The sequence below is a fragment of the Olea europaea genome, chromosome 14, assembly GCF_002742605.1.
Source record: "Olea europaea var. sylvestris chromosome 14, O_europaea_v1, whole genome shotgun sequence".
In the NCBI taxonomy this organism is placed as follows: domain Eukaryota; kingdom Viridiplantae; phylum Streptophyta; class Magnoliopsida; order Lamiales; family Oleaceae; genus Olea; species Olea europaea.
Genome location: NC_036250.1, coordinates 5,105,653 through 5,124,562, shown reverse-complemented (window position 1 = coordinate 5,124,562; position 18,910 = coordinate 5,105,653). Strand labels below are relative to the sequence as shown.

The window sequence follows — 18,910 nt, the reverse complement described above, 5'->3', positions numbered from 1 at the left end:
AAAAAAAAAAAAAAAAAAAGAAGTGTTTCCCGCGTTTTCAATTTTTTCAAGTTTTACACTGAAAACGCCCAAAACGACAAAAAAGTCGTTTTGTGTTTTCTTCACAAATTTTTTTTCGTTTTCGAAAACGTTTTCGAAAACGGGAAAGAGAACACGTTTTCACCGTTTTGAAAAATCTAAAACAGAAAACGACCCGAAAACGGTAAAGAGAACAGTGCCTTATTTTTTGTGAAAAATGAGTTTCCCCAGGAAAGTTATATGTTGACCTTTAATTAAAATTATTAAATTTATTGAAATCTCTCTAATAAAAAGCAACTCCTAAGGATTTTAGGGGGTGTTCTCTTTGTGTTTCAGTTTTGTATTTTGAATTTGTTTTTTCGTTTTCGAAAACGGGAAAGAGAACACGTTTTCACCGTTTTGAAAAATCTAAAACAGAAAACGACCCGAAAACGGTAAAGAGAACAGGGCCTTATTTTTTGTGAAAAATGAGTTTCCCCAGGAAAGTTATATGTTGACCTCGAAAGTTGACGATGTCGAGTAATACAACAGATTTCATCTTCTCTTCGTTCACATGTAAATTATAGTAGACTTGGACAATTACGTTAGATTGCTTGTGATTGTAGTTCTAATATTGGTGCAATCATCACAACAGTCTAACATGATTGCTCAAATGTGTAGATAATATAGGCGTGAATGAGAAATAAATTGAAATTAGATCCCGCAATATCACCTGATCTTGAGATCAACAAAATCTATCTAAATATGTAGTTATGGCATCTTCAAAGAAGGCACCAAAATGCACCAATTTTTGGTGCAAATGACCTCCAATATAGCATCAAAATTTGCATCATTTTGGTGGTGCAACACTATTCACTTTTGCATTATTTTGCACAAAATGACACAAAGTCAATTTTACCCCATTTTTTATTTGCCAAACAAATTGACGACTCATTTGTCTCATTTGCTTTATATATTTTTTAATACAGATAAATCATCATCATCATTATCATCATCATGTACATTTAAAATAAATTTTAATAATGTAAAAAAATAATAGTTAATGAATTAATTAAAATAAAAACAAAAAAATATTATGTACATTTAAAATAAATTTTATTAACGTAATTATTTGTTTAGTATTTTATATATTTGTAAAATAAATAAATTGTTAAAAAAAGTGAAGAAAATGATTAAACACTGTTCATTTGGTACGAGTTTTAGTGTAATGATTAAATATGATATTTAATTTGATACAAAATTTAGTGTAAAATGGTACAAAATTTCAGAGAGGATTGGAGATAACTTAGCAGTATCAACTATTTTTCATTGGGATGCACAATCATTAACATGGGTAATAATGGTGGTGGGGTTTACATTTGACTTGGATTTTAAGATTGTTTAAAACTTGGTATCTATTTTTCTCTTCCCATTTAATTTTATTTTCTCCTTTCATTGACTTTGGTGGCAATTGGGGTTTTGTTGGCTGGGATAGCGATGCAAATGGCCTTTTGGGTGTCGGCAGGTTTAATTAATTTGCTATAGGGCTTGAACTCGTACGAGTCAAAGCGTTGTGATTTGGTTTTAACACGATAATATTGTTCATAATAACATATAGATCGATAATTACTTTGATTTTCTTCTAATTATTAAGAATTCAGATGCTTTTTTAGACAATGTAACTCGAACTTTATTTTGAGAAAATCACTCATCCTTCAAGAGAGTTCCATTTTTGTCTTGATTATGCGCATTACGTGCTTAATCTTTGTCATAAATCTCAATTATCTCCAATTAATTCTTCTCATTATGTTAATGACAATTCTTAAGATATCACATTGTACATTTGACTCAATTTAAAATATCGACGTTTGTGGTTGATCTTTCATTATAGACTTCAATCACATTCCAGAAATTATTCTTATACATCGCACTTACGGCTATAGATATTGTATTATATTTTTAATCATGCCATCAATAAGCGGTAGTAAATTAACAAAGCTAAAAACAAATAAATAATTGCATGTCCAAATTTCCTCGGCCACAAGAAGTTGGCCTTACTTGGCGCACTACATTATCACGTGACTTAGCATAATTATAAATTACTTTTTTATTGTTCTATGTACAAATATTAATTTAATTGTACGAAAATAGAAAAGAAAAACGAATTGAAAATAGAAAAAGGCACGTGATCGCTGCCAACTTGCTTTGGTATTTTCCTACATTATTGTTCAAGTCACGTGAACGGCGTCTAAAGAAATGAAGCCCGCATATGCCTTTGCTAAAAATTAGATTTATGCCCTGTTTGATTCTTTATTAAAATAATATTATATATAAATAAAATTTTTATTTATTTTTCATCCACACATTATTAATAAATTTACTATTTTAAAATTCATTTTTCCATAAAAATAGGTATCAAACACCCTATTAATTTGTTTTCATAAAAGTTGATAAAAATTAAAAACTATAGTTGAAAAGTTGATATAAAAATTTTGAATTCCATAAAATTTGTAGTTAAAATTATTATTGACGGTACTGAGTCTGTGTCAATTGTTTCGCCTATTAAGAAAGCGAATTCCTTTTATTACGATATAATTTTTTATTTCCATCCTTGATTTGGAAGAGCGAGCAAGCACCCAACGATCTTTTCTTGATTCTGCTATGGCCATATATTATCCTCCATTTAGGCTATAGATCCTACCTTTTCCTTGCGCTATGTCAACATTTCCTGTTTCAAAATTTCATGTTTGAGAAGCTTAACTCTTTCCTAAAATGGAGATCAAAATTGGTATGCCATATCATCGAATCATTTATGTATGTATATATATATATATATGTGTGTGTGTGTATATATATTTTGATGTAAAATAAATATATATATATATCTCTGAAAGAGACAACCATGTGTGAACGCATAAATACAGTCAACAAAAAAAGTGAGCCGACCGACAGTGCCAGTAAAGGCCAAGGCACCTGTCAGTTCCTAGTACACTATGTTAATCCTCATTGGTTTAACACAAACAAATGCTGACGCTAGACAAGACCATTGTAGACAACTACTTGAAACGCCGTGTAAATTAATTAAATGAATAGTGGCGAGAATGTGAAAAAGCGCGTTTTACACGATAAGTTAGAGAGAGAAAGCAGTGGCCCGGAGCCATTATATAAAGAAGCGGGTGAAGAGATTAACACCACAGAGAAAAAGTGAGGTTTTCTTCTCACCTAGCACACACTTTGCACATACTAAAATCAAGAATTTCTGAGAGTTTTTCGATTTTTGTCTTTCTTTTCAATTTGATTTCAACAATATTTTCTTTCCCCACCCCCCCCTCTGGATCACCCCGCTTCTTTGATCCCTTTCTGCGAACAATCTGTCTTTCGAGTTTACAGGTTTGTTTTACTGGTTTGATTTTCTTATGAACAAAAAGCAAACTTAGAGCAAGATTATCAGAAAGCCAGGTGTTTTCAGATCGAGATCTTTTTATTTTTATTTTTTCTGATTCGTTTCTTGGCTGTATTTTACTTAGCCACAGGATCTGAGAGGTTGTTTATTTGTAGACCTCTTTTAATCCGCTTTTCTAAGTCACAAAAAAATCACCTTTTTTATTGTTAATATTTTTCTGTAAAAACACAACCTGTGTTCTTTGATTTTATTAAGAAACAGGTAACTTTTTTTTTTCCACCCTAGTATGGCAGTTGCAATGGATTTTTGGAGTAGCAGTGCGTCAGTTGTAGATCCCTTTAGAGGTGGTGAATTAATGGAAGCACTTGAACCTTTTATGAAAAGTGCTTCCTCCACTTCTCTTTCTCCTCCTTCCAATCTACCTTCTTCCTCCTCCTCCTTTTCTTCTTCTCCTTCTACCTCCAGTTCTTATCCCTTCAATTCTTGCTATTACCCAGTAGAGTCAAATTTCCAGCCCAATTTGAACTTGGATAGTGGGAACTTTGTGTATCAACAGCCTTGTTCAATTGGGCTCAACCACCTTACCCAAGCCCAGATCCAAGAAATCCAAGCACGGATCAATCTCCAAAACCAGCAACAAATGGTCTCAGGCCCATTTAACACACAGGCCCATAACATGAACTTCTTGGGCCCAAAGCCTGTTCCCATGAAACAAGTGGGCTCTCCTCCTAAGCCCACCAAGCTTTACAGAGGAGTGAGGCAGCGCCACTGGGGGAAGTGGGTCGCTGAGATCCGTTTGCCAAAGAACCGCACCCGGCTTTGGCTTGGCACCTTCGACACGGCGGAGGAGGCGGCGTTGGCCTACGACAAGGCGGCGTATAAGCTGCGTGGAGACTTTGCTAGGCTGAACTTCCCTCACCTCCGCCACAACGGATCCCACATCGGCGGCGAGTTTGGGGAGTACAAGCCCCTTCATGCCTCCGTTGACGCCAAATTGCAGTCTATTTGCCAAAATCTTGCAGAGGGCAAGAGCATCGACTCCAAGAAGTCCAAAGGAAGGTCCAAAAAATCGTCACCAGCCGTGGAGGCCCCTGCAGAGGAAAGTTCCACCAAGAATGTTGTTGAACCTGCGTCCGAGAGTGATGGGTCGGGTGGGTCATCACCGGTCTCGGATCTTACATTCCTGGAGTTCACAGAGGAGGATTCGCCGTGGGACATGAATTCACTGGAGAAATACCCATCATATGAAATCGATTGGTCGGCTTTATAAATCTATTATGTGTAGTAATTTATGTCGGTCTCTTTGTAATTGTTGTGTAATAGGTGTTTGTCTGTCCGTCTTAAGGTTGAGCTCCGGCAGTGGAGTTTTAGGCAATTGCAGAACTTAACCTTACTATTATTAGTTTTGATTCAGTTCAACTGGTTAGCTATTTTTTTGTTTATTTTATTTTATTTTATTTTATTTGGGGTTAAACGTTGCCTGCTTGAGAGAAAGAACTCTGATTCATGTTTCCTTTGTTCTTTATGTAATGTTTATCTAATTTGAAATTATTAATTTATTATGAATGAAATTTGGCTAATGAAGTATAATATATAGTTCATGTCAGGTAAAAATTAAAATTAAAAAATTAATGTAAAGTAAAAGTTAATTTATATCTAAGAACGTGCATATGATGTGAAGGTTAAGAATGTATTTTCAAATGTTAGATTAATGAATAATATGTGATTAAAAAATATTGAATTTGTATGTAATATTATTTTATTGAAGAATATATTGATTAAAATGAATAGAAGAAATATCTTTTGAAAATAATAAAAAAATTGAACAAGCATTTAATCCATGAGACGAGCACATGACTAATGGTGTATCTCTCAACCATATGTGGAAAGTTAAAAAAATTGTGGGTCGAACGTTAATTGACAAAACAATCTCATCCACTTGGATTGGATAGAGAGAGGTTGAATGTGTCCCTTTTCTTTAGAACTGTAAACCTCAACAAAATCCAAAACCTCACTAGTCTTCGCTCTTTTTTCCTTTTACTAGCCTTTTGCTTTGTTATTTTTAAGATAATATTAGCATTTTAAATGTTAAAAATTGAAGAATGACATGCGCGTTGAAAATTCATTGTTCATATAAAATCTAATACTATTAGTATCAAGGATGGTTCACTTTTTTAATATAAGAACACATTGTTGGAATTTCAATATGAGGAGTTCTGTAAACCATATAAAAGAAAACAAAATCACCTATACACAATATTATTATTGAGTTGACCAATGGCTTTTTATCAGTATTTTTAATATCTTCTACTAACGATGCTTATAATTTCTAGAAAAATAGTTATTATACCTCATGTAGCTTTTATACAAACACTTTCAAGTTCTTTCAAAGAAGAGAGGTGGGAATGGGAGTACTTCAAGCAGAACATTTCTACAAGTTAGCATTGTTGCAGTTCTGTACATGAGTGTGGAAAGTATTTTGTAGGATACATAATTTCAAGAAGACAGTCGAAAATGAAATTCCAATTTCCTCGAACGATTTCCCTTCGAGAGAAATGAAGAGTAGATGCAAATCTTTCCTCTATTTATTAAAAAACATTGAACAGAATTGGAATTAAAAAAGTAAAAGAAATGTCAGTAACAATGAGAGAAAGAAAAAAAAAAAAAAAAAAACAATTAGAAGTAACAGAATTGACAAACTTGGGAAGAAATTGAAGATACTATACCCCAAAGACAAGATCAATATTCTAACTTATATGCAAAGAACCAACTCCAAAGCATAGTATGGTAAATAAGAAGATTCAAAATAAGACTCGGTTCACGTTGATTTAATTGTGTCAAAGTACAGAGAAGCAGCCAGCCTGTTGATGAATGGTTTCTTCCACCCCCGCTTAAATTGGAAGAAATGTTGCTTAGGCTATTTATTCCAACTGGTAACAAAACCATTTTGCAGGCTTTCCTCTGCTGGTTTTTGGAAATGAATTTGGTTCGGTGTCTTTTTTCTCAACATGTTTGGCTGCATCAAATTGCATCTTTTGGATAAGAAATTGTAATGGTTCATACAATTTAGAAACGTAACATCTCTAATTTCAACAGCAAAGCCCCTATTTTGCTCTAAAACAGTGTTACAAATTTTGAGTTCTAGTAGTGGTATGCTTCCGGTTCAGTATAGTATATAATCCACTATAAGTGATTCTATTTGATATCTTACTAAAGACAAAAAATTTCTCTACCCACATACGAACGTGCAGCAACCCATCCATAGCCCTAAAGAAGTTTTAAACCTGACAGCGGCTGAGAAAATCAATGCAATCATTTTCCAGTTGTCATGAACGCAATCTCGCAAAAAGGCAATTGAATAGGGCTTGCTGGGGTCGACGGCATATAAGCAAAATAAAAACGAAAGAAGTGCTTCGACCAAAATTCCCAAATGCACACGAAATCAAATTACAGTTGCCATATATTAAGTCTTTGAGTTCAAGTTAGCAATGCACACAAAGAGTTGAAGATGAAAAAAGTTTGACTAAGCCTAAAAATAGTAAACTTAGTTTTAACTAATTTCTGTCCAAACACCATTGGATAACTTAATTTATTCTTGATTTTAAGTAAAAAAAAAAAAATCAACATTTCTAGATAAGGGGATGTATGGATGATAAGTAACCTACATCTATGCCTTATAATTCGCATATAAAAGGATAATGAATGTACAAAAGCACACCTGGATAAGGGGACATATGGATGATAACTAACATATCAAGAAACTAAAACCAGTATTTCCGGATAAAGGGGCATATGGATGGTAACTAACCTACAGTCATGCCTTGTACAGCTGTCATTCGCATATAAAAGAAAAATGAATGTACAAAAGCATACTTGGAGAGGGGGGCGGTATTTGGAGATCCCTTGAGAAACCACTGCTCTTTCTGCAAAAGAAATGCTTTATAAGAAAGAGTAAGAACATCAATTCAGAGTATATACCAATGTTTTGAAAATCAACCCGGGATCGAATCAGATGCAATAAATGTACACAAAAATAATAAAATACTATGAAAACAATAAATTTTTTTTTTAGTTTTCATATTAATAATTTTTTAATTAGATTCATTATCCTATAATTTGTTTAACATTTTTGTTATGCCACTACCCCACATTGAAAGTTCATGTAATCATTGGAGAGAAGTGCATGTGCATCTATAAAATATACTATTCCACATTGGAAGTTTATGAAACTATTTGAGAGGTGTATCTAAAAAATGAGCATGTCATCCAATATTTCTCTATGAGCCTTTGAATTGTTGTTTATGAGGCTCATTCATGAAGTTGAAATTTTTTTTAAACTAAAAAAAAAAAATTGGGAAAACTACAAAACCGAGACCATTCACCAATTTACGGTTAAACCAACTGGTTTGATGTATTTTTAAGCGGTTAACCGAGCATGATTGGCCAAATTTTGGGCCCGATTCCCAATTTTACCGGTTGAACCGGCCAGTCCAGGCTGGTTTTGATATCATTGGTATATACCCAAAGTAAAAACTCACCTTTGAAAATATTTTGCATCTCTTCAAGGGCTCTCGTATAATTTTTCACCTGCCCAATGAATTTTATAGATACATGTAAACAAAACCAACTGGGATGACTACAAATAAAAGGGCTAACCTCTAAACAATTTCAGTTAACTGTTAGGTTATAAATCAAAGAACTTAAAACACAAAGCTCAGAGTACTTATGATTGTTACAAGAAAATTTGTGAGCGTTCCAGGGCCCCATGGAGCAGCAAGATAATATGCTCTCGCTACAGCTTCCTCGTCATCATAAGCCCCTAGAGCCATTGATATAGTAAAATGTCAATATAAGTCGAAATGCCATTTTTATTTATGTGCTCCAAGTGATGCAGAATTAGGATGGTGGGGAAGAGGGAACACAGAGAAACAGGGAAGAAGGAGGAGAAATAGGGCAGAAGAGGGAGAAGAGACGGCAGCAGCCAAACCAATAATTCTCAATCCATTCATCGTCCAAAATTACAAACCAAGATAGGTTTAAATAATAAAAACCTAGAAATATAGGGCCAAGCCCATTACTCAAGTCCTAACTAAAATACGTAAACTTAAATAAAAGTCCAAGTAAAATACTGAAACAATAATAAAAGTCCAACTATAATGATGTCCTCATTAACTCTCCCGGAGTGGGAGAAAACTCGACCCTGTCGAGTGGATATATCACCGTAGACTCTCTTCAATCTCCCAACCATAAGCTGAGTGGTTGGGCAAGTTTCTTTCGGCGTCTGTAGAAATGCGTCAGTGGCGGTCTGAACCTGGCGTCCTCATCAACTCCCCTTGGGTGGACGGGAGGCGATCTGGACCAAGAAAGATCCTGCTGACTCCGATAAAGCTCTAGCAAATCTGGATCCAAATGTTGTAGTGTCTCCCTGGAGATCCATGCACAATCAGAATCAAGTCGACCAACCCAACGAACAAGGAAGCGCTGAACCTCTCCATCATTAGTGAACACAGTTTCTTCATCTAAAATAGCATCAATTTTATCTGTGTGTGCTGTGAGAGGTGGTAGTGGGTTAGAGGGGGCCAAAAAATTAGGATCAAGGTCCACAAAAGGAGGTAACGGGGGATCATCTGAGGGAATGAAATGGCCTTTATAAGCTACAAGGTCTTCAACATTGAAAGTATGGTGGTAACCAATGTGTGATGGAATGTCGACAATATATGCATTTTGGACCAACTTGCTTTAAAATTTTAAAAGGACCAGCACTACGAGCTTGCAATTTGGAGGCGGGTCCATGTAGACGCCGCTCTGGCCTAATGCGAACCATAACGTAATCCCCAACATTAAACTCAATATGTCGTTTATGTAAATCAGCTTGTAGTTTATAATTTGCATTACTAGCTTCAAGTTGTTTATTGATCTCAATGTGCAAATCACGAAGGTGTTGTGCAAATGCTTCGGCTGATACTGACACTCTAGCCTGTGGGGACATAGGGATGAGACCTAATGGTTTCCTAGGCTTGTATCCGTGAACGGCTTCAAATGAACTCATACCTAATGAACGATTTACGGAGCTATTATACGCGATTTGAGCGACAGGAAGGATTAAATCCCAATTTCGAAGGTTCTCCCGGACCAGACAACGTAATAAGTTACCAAGACTCCGATTAACAACTTCGGTCTGACCGTCAGTTTGAGGGTGGTAGGCTGTAGAAAATTTTAATTTGGTACCCATCTTATGCCACAAAGTCCTCCAAAAATGGCTAGTGAAGCGAACGTCCCTATCGGACACGATGGTCTTGGGAAGCCCATACAGTTTGACAATCTCATTAAAAAATAACATGGCAACCTTGGACGCATCCGATGTTTTGCTACAGGGGATAGAGTGAGCCATTTTCGAGAAACGATCGACAACCACGAAAATAGAATCATGCTTCTTTGGGGTGCGTGGCAGTCCTAGCACAAAATCCATACTAACGTCTTGCCAAGGACAATTGGGGACGGGGAGAGGAGTGTATAGGCCTGTGTTCTGCTTCTTCTGTTTGGCCAATTGACAAGTGTTACATGTATTAACAATTTTAGCCACATCTCTCTTTAAACTAGGCCAATAGAATTGGCGTTCAACCTCCTCAATGGTCTTATCACGCCCAAAGTGACCGGCTAACCCTCCCGCGTGAACTTTCCACACTATAAAATCTCGCACTGAAGTTCGAGGGATGCACAATTCATTGGCTCGAAAGAGATAACCCTTCTCAAGTCGAAAGCCATCTATGCTGTTTGATTGTCCTCCTTGCAAATCGAGAAAGATATCCTTAAAATCTGGGCATGCCTCGTAATCCTCCTTAAGCCTTTCAAAACCAATGACTTTGACACTCATAATCGACAAAAGGGAGACACGACGACTTAACGCGTCAGCTGCTTGGTTCTCCACGCCCTTCTTGTGTTTTAAAACAAATGAATAGGCCTGCAAATATTCAATCCAACGTCCATGCCTAGAACTTAATCTCTTCTCAGAGTTGAGGTAACGGAGGGCTTCGTGGTCCGAATAAAGGACAAATTCCTGGGGCAACAAGTAGTGGCGCCAATAGCGCAAAGCCTGGACCACCGCATACAGTTCCTTATCATACGTTGAATATCGTCGTTTGGCCTCATTTAACTTTTCACTGAAATAGGCGACAGGGTGACGATCCTGACTTAAGACTCCGCCTATACCTACCCCAGAAGCGTCACATTCAACTCCAAAGTCCCCTTTCTTCATGCACTCCGTGATAGGCGCCATAATAGTGCTAAACCCTTTAATAAAACGGCGGTAAAACGTAGCTAAGCCGTGAAAGCTCCTGACATCATGAATGGCCTTAGGCTCAGGCCAGTCAATTATTGCCTGAATCTTAGTAGGGTTAACAGACACCCCTGTCGACGAGACAATGAACCCCAGAAAAACTACGCTATCAGTGAAAAAGGAACATTTCTTGACATTAGCATACAGGTTAGTCTCGCGAAGGGTAGAGCAAAGTTGTTTGACGTGGTCACGATGTTGCTCCTTAGTTTTACTATAGATGAGGATATCATCAAAGTAGACAACGAGAAATTTACCCATGAACGGCCGAAGAGTTTGTGTCATTACCCGCATGAAGGTACTCGGCGCATTACTTAGCCCAAAAGGCATGACCAGCCATTCATAAAGGCCATCTTTCGTCTTAAACGCGGTCTTCCACTCATCCCCTGGGCGAATTCTAATTTGATGGTACCCACTCTTTAGATCGATCTTTGAAAAGATTGTCGCGCCAACCACCATATCCAGCATATCATCAAGCCTGGGAATGGGAAAACGATACTTCACCGTGATCCTATTGATAGCGCGACTATCCACACACATTCTCCAAGATCCATCCTTTTTGGGCGTCAATAGGGCGGGGACAGCACATGGGCTTAAACTCTCACGAATGAATCCTTTGTTGAGAAGGTCATCCACTTGCCTTTGGAGCTCAGCGTGCTCGGTAGGATTCATCCTATAATGTGGCAAATTTGGAAGGGATGCGCCGGGGACGAAATCTATGGCATGTTGAATATCTCTTAGCTGAGGTAGATGATCAGGTAGGTCCTCTGAAAAGGCATCTCGAAACTCCTGAAGGATCGATTGGACTTCCGCAGTATCCTCACTTGTGGAGTTAGATGAAACCTCCATGACTACTAAGGCGAACACAATTGAGTCACCAACAATTGTACGCTCAAACTCTGTAGGACTAATGATATGCAACCCCTTTTGTTCCACACTTTTCTTCGCTTCTAGTGAGCCAGCCGGCTTTGGGGGTGGTGGGTTAAGGTAAATCTTCTTTCCATTAAACACGAAGGAGCAGGAATTGGATCGACCATATATGGTTACATCTAGGTCAAATAGCCAAGGTCGTCCTAAGATGATGTGCCCGACGTCCATCGAAATAACGTCACACCTATATGGTCCTTATACTCCAGGAACTGGATAGGGACTAAACAACGCTCCTTAACAGCTATAGAGGAGGTGTCAACCCAAGAGACACTATAAGGTTGGGGGTGAGGAACTGGCTTCAACCCTAGACGGGATATAGTAGCCTTCGAAACCGTATTAATACAGCTACCACTATCCACGATAACTTTACAGCCCTTGTTATTAATCTTGATGTAGGTGTGGAAGATGGCATGACGGCGCCAATCGTCCGCATCCTTAGGCTGGGTGAGGGTGCAACGGACGACACCGACTCTGGGTGTATGTGGGATAATGGGACTAGCCTGAATACAACCTAAGAAGGTATCCTCACTGTCCTCCAAGTCTTCAAACTCTTCTAACTTAGGCTCATAAACCTGATCCTCTAGTGGTTCGACGACTATATCCTCACGTTCGTCCAGAACTAGGGCTCGGCTAGGGCACTTAGAAGCAATGTGACCAAAACCCTTACAGTTGAAGCATTGCAAACGGGAGGATGTCCTTGAAACCTCAGAACCTCTACCTTTGCTATCCAATGCAGGGGTAGTATTAGAGGGAGGAGGACCTCTAGACTTAGGGGATGGCGTGGATGCAGATGAGGTTGTAGTGCGGGAGTCACTACGATTTCTATACGGTGTCCTAATCACTAATTCATAATCCCGAACGAAAGAGTAGGCGTGGTCGAGAGTGGTAACACCCCTAAGGACAAGCTCGCGCCTAAGTTCGTCTCTAAAGCCTTGCCTAAACCTACTCAAAGTCATAACTTCATCCTTAACAACCTGACATTTCATTCGAAACTCATCAAACTGAGCAACATATTCGGTCACAGGTCGATTACCTTGTGTAAGTGCGTTCCATTGATCCAGCAAGTTACCCCTATAAGATTGGGGTAAATATTTTTCTTGAAGGCGATGCTTCATTTCATCCCAGCTCCCAACAGGGGGAGCATGACGCCTTTCAAGGAAGTCCTCAACACTCTCCCAAAAGAGCTGAGCAGTGCTAGTTAACTTCAAATCCGGGACCCCATACCATGCAAAGAAGCGATCCATATCTCTAACCCATTGATTGAATGCACTAGAATCTAGACAACCGTCAAACGTAGGGGCATCCAACTTAATATTTCGAAAGAGGCGCTCCTTGTGGCGAGGGGGAGATTGTGTACCATGACGATAATATCCCCGCTCTCGTTCCCGAGCCTGTTTCCCTTCCCTACGACCATGTCGGGCGTGGTGTCGACCACCTTGTGGGCGACGATGAGGCCTATTAATGGAAGCCTCAGAGTTCTCAGCCTCGGCCGAATATGGGATTGGGTCAAGAGTATTCAACCTAGCAGTTAGGGCTCTATTCTCTTCACGAGTAGCGGCTACCTCAGTTTGGACAGCTGTTAGTTGATTTTGTAATTGTGCAAGCTGTCTGGTGAGGGCCTCAATTTGGGCGGGGTCCATGGTAAGGTTACTAGAGCTAGAGGCAGTAACGCGACCACTACGCAATTGCATACACGGTAACACGACTACGTAAAGTGCACTACTGAGATCAATAATCAACAATCAACTAGTGCCAACCGAAGAATTAGTGATTGAAATTATTATTATTATTATTTATTTATTTATTTATTTTTTTGTTATTTTGTCAATTTAAAGTTTGGGGTTACTTATGGCTCGTTCGCAAGCTAGTACTACTAATGCTAATAAAATAGAAAAGCAAATGTCCAAATACTAGGTCTAGTCACGTGGGGTAAACGATTGAGTAATGTAATTTAGTTCGTGAAATATAAACGAATAGGTTTAAGGCAGTATTATCAAAGGGCTAGTACACATCAATGGAATTTAGTTCGTGAAATACAATCGAATAGGTTGAAGGCAATATTATCAAATGGCCAGCACACAACGAATTAATTGATACAATTCTAAAATAAAGAAATAGCGTCAACAAAAAATGAATAGGATCAGGAACTCCCTGAGTACTGTTGGTTTGAGTCGTCCCAGCGTCGAATGTCTCCACGTTCTGAACTACTAAGCCCTGAGATGCCAAGATAGAAAATTCCGTGCTCGTCAAGGTGCGGTACTGAACAGTCAACTAAAATGAACCTGTAAATGATGTCAGAAAATTTAAAATTCACGATACCTATTTTTTTTTTTTTTTTTTTTTTTTTTTTTTTCCGAATTTGCAGGTTTGTGAATCTCGAACAGGCGATGGTTCCGTTTTTTTGGTTGCTGTGATTTCGGTGGGTTATAAGGAATTTGTGTAAGCTGCAGGGTGGTAGTTGGAGGGCGACGGTGGACGGAAAAAATTCTGGTCAGACTTCTCTGCTCTTTAAGTTCTGCATGACGGGCTTTCTTTTGGTTGGGGTTTGTATTGGTTGCGGCTCGCGAGTGTGAAAGTCGCGATCTTGAGGGTTGTGTATTGGCAGTCGTGAGGGAAACTGGTCGTCCTTGTCTGCAGTGGGTTGTGTTGTGTGTATATAAGTGTATATGAAATAGGAGAAATTGGCGGTTTCAAAGGGGGGATAATTGACTGGGGATTAACTGAACGGATTTCAGCCGTGGGGTAATTGGTTGTGGGATTCTGTTACTGTTGGATTTTGGCTCTGATACCAAATTGATGCAGAATTAGGATGGTGGGGAAGAGGGAACACAGAGAAACAGGGAAGAAGGAGGAGAAATAGGGCAGAAGAGGGAGAAGAGACGGCAGCAGCCAAACCAATAATTCTCAATCCATTCATCGTCCAAAATTACAAACCAAGATAGGTTTAAATAATAAAAACCTAGAAATATAGGGCCAAGCTCATTACTTAAGTCCTAACTAAAATACATAAACTTAAATAAAAGTCTAACTGAAACAATAATAAAAGTCCAACTAAAATACTGAAATAATAATAAAAGTCCAACTATAATGATGTCCTCATCACCAAGTTAAGAATAACAAAGGAAGAAAATGACAGCAACTTCATATATCATTCATCCATACGTCCCTAATAGCTTGTCTTTAAGATGCGGAATGAATGAGATATCTATGATGTGTTTTCTTAAGAAACTTCAATTAGTTCCCTAGAATGTAAAAATCAGCATATTAATAGATGCAAAAGACAGGTAATCCATCCAAAATGTTTTAATGGGATCTCGATCACCTATTAAAATGCGATAAAGAGGCAGTTATACTTATCCGACGAGCAGTTTAGAGGCTGCAATGAAACAACTTTGGGAATCTAGCCATTACAACAAAAGGCAAGAACATCTAATCGAGGATTCAGATTTCCACAAATTATTGTCAATATAAATTTGATTAGCTGATAATTAACATCACCACATTAATATTATTTATTAGTTACATATATGAATTGAAAATTATGCAAAGTGGAGTTAAAACAAATAATTAAACACAAAGTTATAAAAGTAAGTACTGTTGCTTTTGAGACCATTAAGAACCACTCTTGTAGATGTAGAGATTTTCGAATTACTACTTCCAAGGTTATTTGAGTTCACTTTCTTCCCTTCCACAGTCCTTTTAAGTCGAACAACATCACTCACATTTTGAAAAACTACAAAAATCTGAAAGTTTATTAATTCACTAACTACTTACAACTGACTCTGATATATTAAAAACAAATTGTGTGGCCTATGCTCTCTAGTTAAAATGGAGGGTTCAGCTGTTATACTGGTCTCTTCATGGGGAAATGGTTTGCAAATTGTTGAAAAACCTGATCTCTATGAAACTTGAGTTTCCTGAGATAAATATCACCAACAGATTTCACACTTGGAAAGAAAAAACAGAAAAATTAGCATTTTCAATACATTTTGACAGAATATAGATAACAAGCAAAGGATATACAAAACAGAGGCAAATGTTACTGTACTCCTCACTAAGTACCACACATGTTAATTATACAGAAAAGAAACCAAAACATAGATACTAATACTTATATGAACATCAAAGAATTTATAGTCTCCAGAATAAAATGAACATATCTTTATGAGCCCAAAATAATAAAGGACATCCAACTCGTACTCAATATAAAAGTAAATCACTGTAAGGAATTCTTGCTACGATAGTTCGATTTCCCATTAATGAATTTATGGAGGCTTCACTATTTAGCATAATCAATAATAATAAAAATGGTGCAAATGTATCAAGCAAGCAACTTTTAGGAAAATATGAAGACAAATAGTTGATAACAAAGGAAAATAATAGAAAATAGATTTTAGGATAGGCATATAACTTCCTTTATAGCAAACACAATGAAAAGAAAACTTCATCATCCGGTCATAAAATCTGATACGACAACGAGCCTTTTCAGGTCAAAACTTGTTTTATTGACTAGAAGAGAACAAAAGGATATTGAAGAATGGGACACGAAAGAACATACGGACCACATTGTAAAATTTTAACAGAGATACTTGTGACAAATAAAGTAGGATAAAAATTTGAATAAAAACAAATTAACATATAAATAAAATGAACAAATGACATTGCCAACGATAAAAAAATTGAACAAACTGCAAGTGGTCATACCTGCTGATAGTAGAAATTGAAAACGAAAAGGAGAAATATCGCAATAGATGGCTACAAGTCAAAACTTGTAGAACATCAAAAAAAGAGCATCCGATTTAAGTTGTATGAATCCAGAAGAAAATCACCATTCAAATCATTTTTAAAGTTTATCCATAAAACCCCTTTGATAAAAAAAATATAAAATATAAAATAAAAATATAAAATTTACATCCGAAGACAATATTTTTCTACAACAATCAAAGGCTCATTGACGAGAACAATAGAAAAAAATATTGAATACAGATTTTTGAATCTCAAAAAAATACAGCTAAAGAAAAGAAGGAAATCAACAAAAAGTTGAGGGTTTTCACTTTTCCTTTTCGGATTCAAGCACGTAATTTGCATCTTCCATTTTCAACAGTTGATCAACACATACTCCATTTCTCAACCACCACTACAAACTTCATCTCTTCTCAACATACTTTGTTAGTTAAATTCTCAAAAACCATTGAGCCCTTTCATGTTCCTTCACATTCATCACACAACATCTGCCATATCCTAAACTACTCACAAAAACTAAACCTTTACAGAAATTGCATGAAACATCACCATATAAAAAACTTAGAACACAAGAATTTCTTCAACAAACTATAAAATATCTTTTCAACCCAGTGCAATCAGCTCATTAAAAATTAACTTCAAAGAAGGAAAAAGAATCCAGATGCAAATGATCCGAATTTCGATATACAATGAATTATCAGAATCACAATTAATTAAACAAAAAGTTGTAAACAATTAAAGAAGTGAACAAAAAGAGTAACCAATGGCGGAAGGTGGTGAGACTACATTTGCAAACGTTACATGTGAGGCTTCTTCGAACAGAGAGGACTCCATTGATATTGATTCTTCCTCAATTCCGAATTCCAATCGTGATGTGATTAAAGAGAATTTGCACTCAGATTACTCAGGTTTTTTATGTCTGAGTACTGAGTAGGCCATGAGAGAAATTCAAATAAAAATCAAATGGAAAGGAAAACGAAAGGAAAAAACGGTCTTCTAGAAAGCATCAAAGGAATTGTTGCCACAACTAGTCCCAAGTGTATCAATTGAATGTCAACTATAGTGCCAGCTGACAAAGGAGCAAAGAATAAAACGTAATTAACTATTTAATTCTACACTGACAAATAGAAGGGAAATTCTCAGTTCAACGAGTTGTAAATAAGTAAACAATCTTGCATAAAAATTAATAACTACTAAGTTCTAATACATTTGCATACTTGCAATAAGCACTTTCCACTGAACATCAAATCTGACAAAAAATTGGTAATCATAAACACAAAAGAGAAGTAATGAAGCAAATAAAAATAGAGGTAAAAAAGGAACAAACATACAAAATAAGAGGCAAAAGATGGAAGTAACAAAAAATTTCGTTGAAAATTGGTAAACCTAAACACAGATAAGCAATCGAGCAAGTAAAAATAAAGTAGAAAAAATAGAACAAATATACACAAAAGAAGCAAGAGATTAACAAAACACAATATCTCACTGAAATTTGGTGAAACCTGACTACAGAAAAAAATGGATCAAATAGAAATACAAATAAAACAAATGGAACAAACATACACAACAAGAGGCAAAAGATGAAGATACTTCAAGTTGTCTCGGTAGACTACCTGGGCAAATTTTTCCCTTCGTCATAAAATTTGAGGAAAGATTTCAACAAAGTCACGAGAGAAAAACCGGAAGGTTAACATTAGAGGCAACGATGTTCGAACAATAATACTCAGCAAAAGTTCAAAGGTCTTTTCAGTATTCAAATTTCGCAGGAAGGAATTAGAATTTTTGGAAGAATACGTTAAGGATTTTCTGGAAGTTTAAGAGGAACAGATGAAAACAGTAAAGAAGTTGTTTCGCGTGTTAGTCGCTAACAATTAAAAAGAATCTTGACGATTGTGTAAGGAACAAACCTCTTGAAACAAAGTTTCAAAAAGGGGTATTCTTTTATTGGCGATAACTTTACAATTGAAAATTAAAAATAATGTGCTTCCAAGGGGAGCAAGCACACGAATTACTGAAAGAAAAGTGTTTAAATCTAAGTTAAGAAAATTAAAATTACATGTTCTTTGATCGAGAGTTTTTTATTCGATCATTTGCTCTATATCTTTTCTCCCTTTTATACTTCATGGACGATCTCTTTGTGATCAATCGCCTAAAAACTGCTTGATCGTCCTATAATTACCTACTTTCCTCGTAATGGCCAACTTGTCATGAAAACTTCATTTTTTAACTGCTGTCATTACTCTTCGTCGTTCAACCGCTTTCGATTGAATTCCTTGAATCGTGGAACGTGATAGGGCTGCTTTAATAACTGCTTTGATAACGGCACGTCTTGATAACCACAACGCTTTATGTTTGTTAAGACCTTGGGCAACTTGAAGGTTTGGGCGAGAATAGAGTAACAGCTCTGGGCGACTGTATGGCACTCCATTCGCTCAGATTCTGGGCGACTTGCAAACTTGGGCGATGGCGTTACCGCGTTCTTGGGCCTCCCTATTTGGGCCTTC

At 36.9% G+C, this 18,910-nt stretch overlaps 2 protein-coding genes across 5 annotated transcripts; one reads left to right on the top strand and one right to left on the bottom strand.

Annotated features, from left to right (window-relative positions):
* Positions 1-3,182: 3,182 nt before the first annotated feature.
* On the top strand, positions 3,183-4,916 carry LOC111408879 (ethylene-responsive transcription factor RAP2-4-like). The gene has a single exon (XM_023038694.1). The coding sequence runs from the start codon at positions 3,687-3,689 to the stop codon at positions 4,668-4,670; it is 984 nt and encodes a 327-aa protein (XP_022894462.1). The 5' UTR covers positions 3,183-3,686; the 3' UTR covers positions 4,671-4,916.
* On the bottom strand, positions 4,849-18,247 carry LOC111408880 (AP2-like ethylene-responsive transcription factor At2g41710). 4 transcript variants are annotated; one of them, XM_023038697.1, is made up of 5 exons: positions 18,020-18,247; positions 8,137-8,219; positions 7,939-7,987; positions 7,209-7,323; positions 4,849-6,416 (listed from the first exon to the last, which is right to left on the bottom strand). In XM_023038697.1, the coding sequence occupies exons 1-5, from the start codon at positions 18,042-18,044 to the stop codon at positions 6,404-6,406; spliced, it is 285 nt and encodes a 94-aa protein (XP_022894465.1). In that variant the 5' UTR covers positions 18,045-18,247; the 3' UTR covers positions 4,849-6,403. The 4 variants fall into 4 exon arrangements, with proteins under 4 accessions (XP_022894465.1, XP_022894466.1, XP_022894464.1 ...); XM_023038698.1 differs by having other exon boundaries at positions 4,849-6,694; positions 7,274-7,323; XM_023038696.1 differs by having other exon boundaries at positions 7,274-7,323.
* Positions 18,248-18,910: the final 663 nt, after the last annotated feature.

Bases quoted from the DNA above. Each gene is read 5' to 3' on its own strand.
- LOC111408880 (XM_023038695.1), bottom strand. From the start codon at position 18,044: ATGACGAAGGGAAAAATTTGCCCAG. The intron at 8,220-18,019 runs GTAGTCTACCGA...CAATGGCTCTAG, and splicing joins GAAGGGAAAAATTTGCCCAG to GGGCTTATGATGACGAGGAA. The intron at 7,988-8,136 runs GTAACAATCATA...TTCATTGGGCAG, and splicing joins GAACGCTCACAAATTTTCTT to GTGAAAAATTATACGAGAGC.
- LOC111408879 (XM_023038694.1), top strand. From the start codon at position 3,687: ATGGCAGTTGCAATGGATTTTTGGAGTAGCAGTGCGTCAGTTGTAGAT.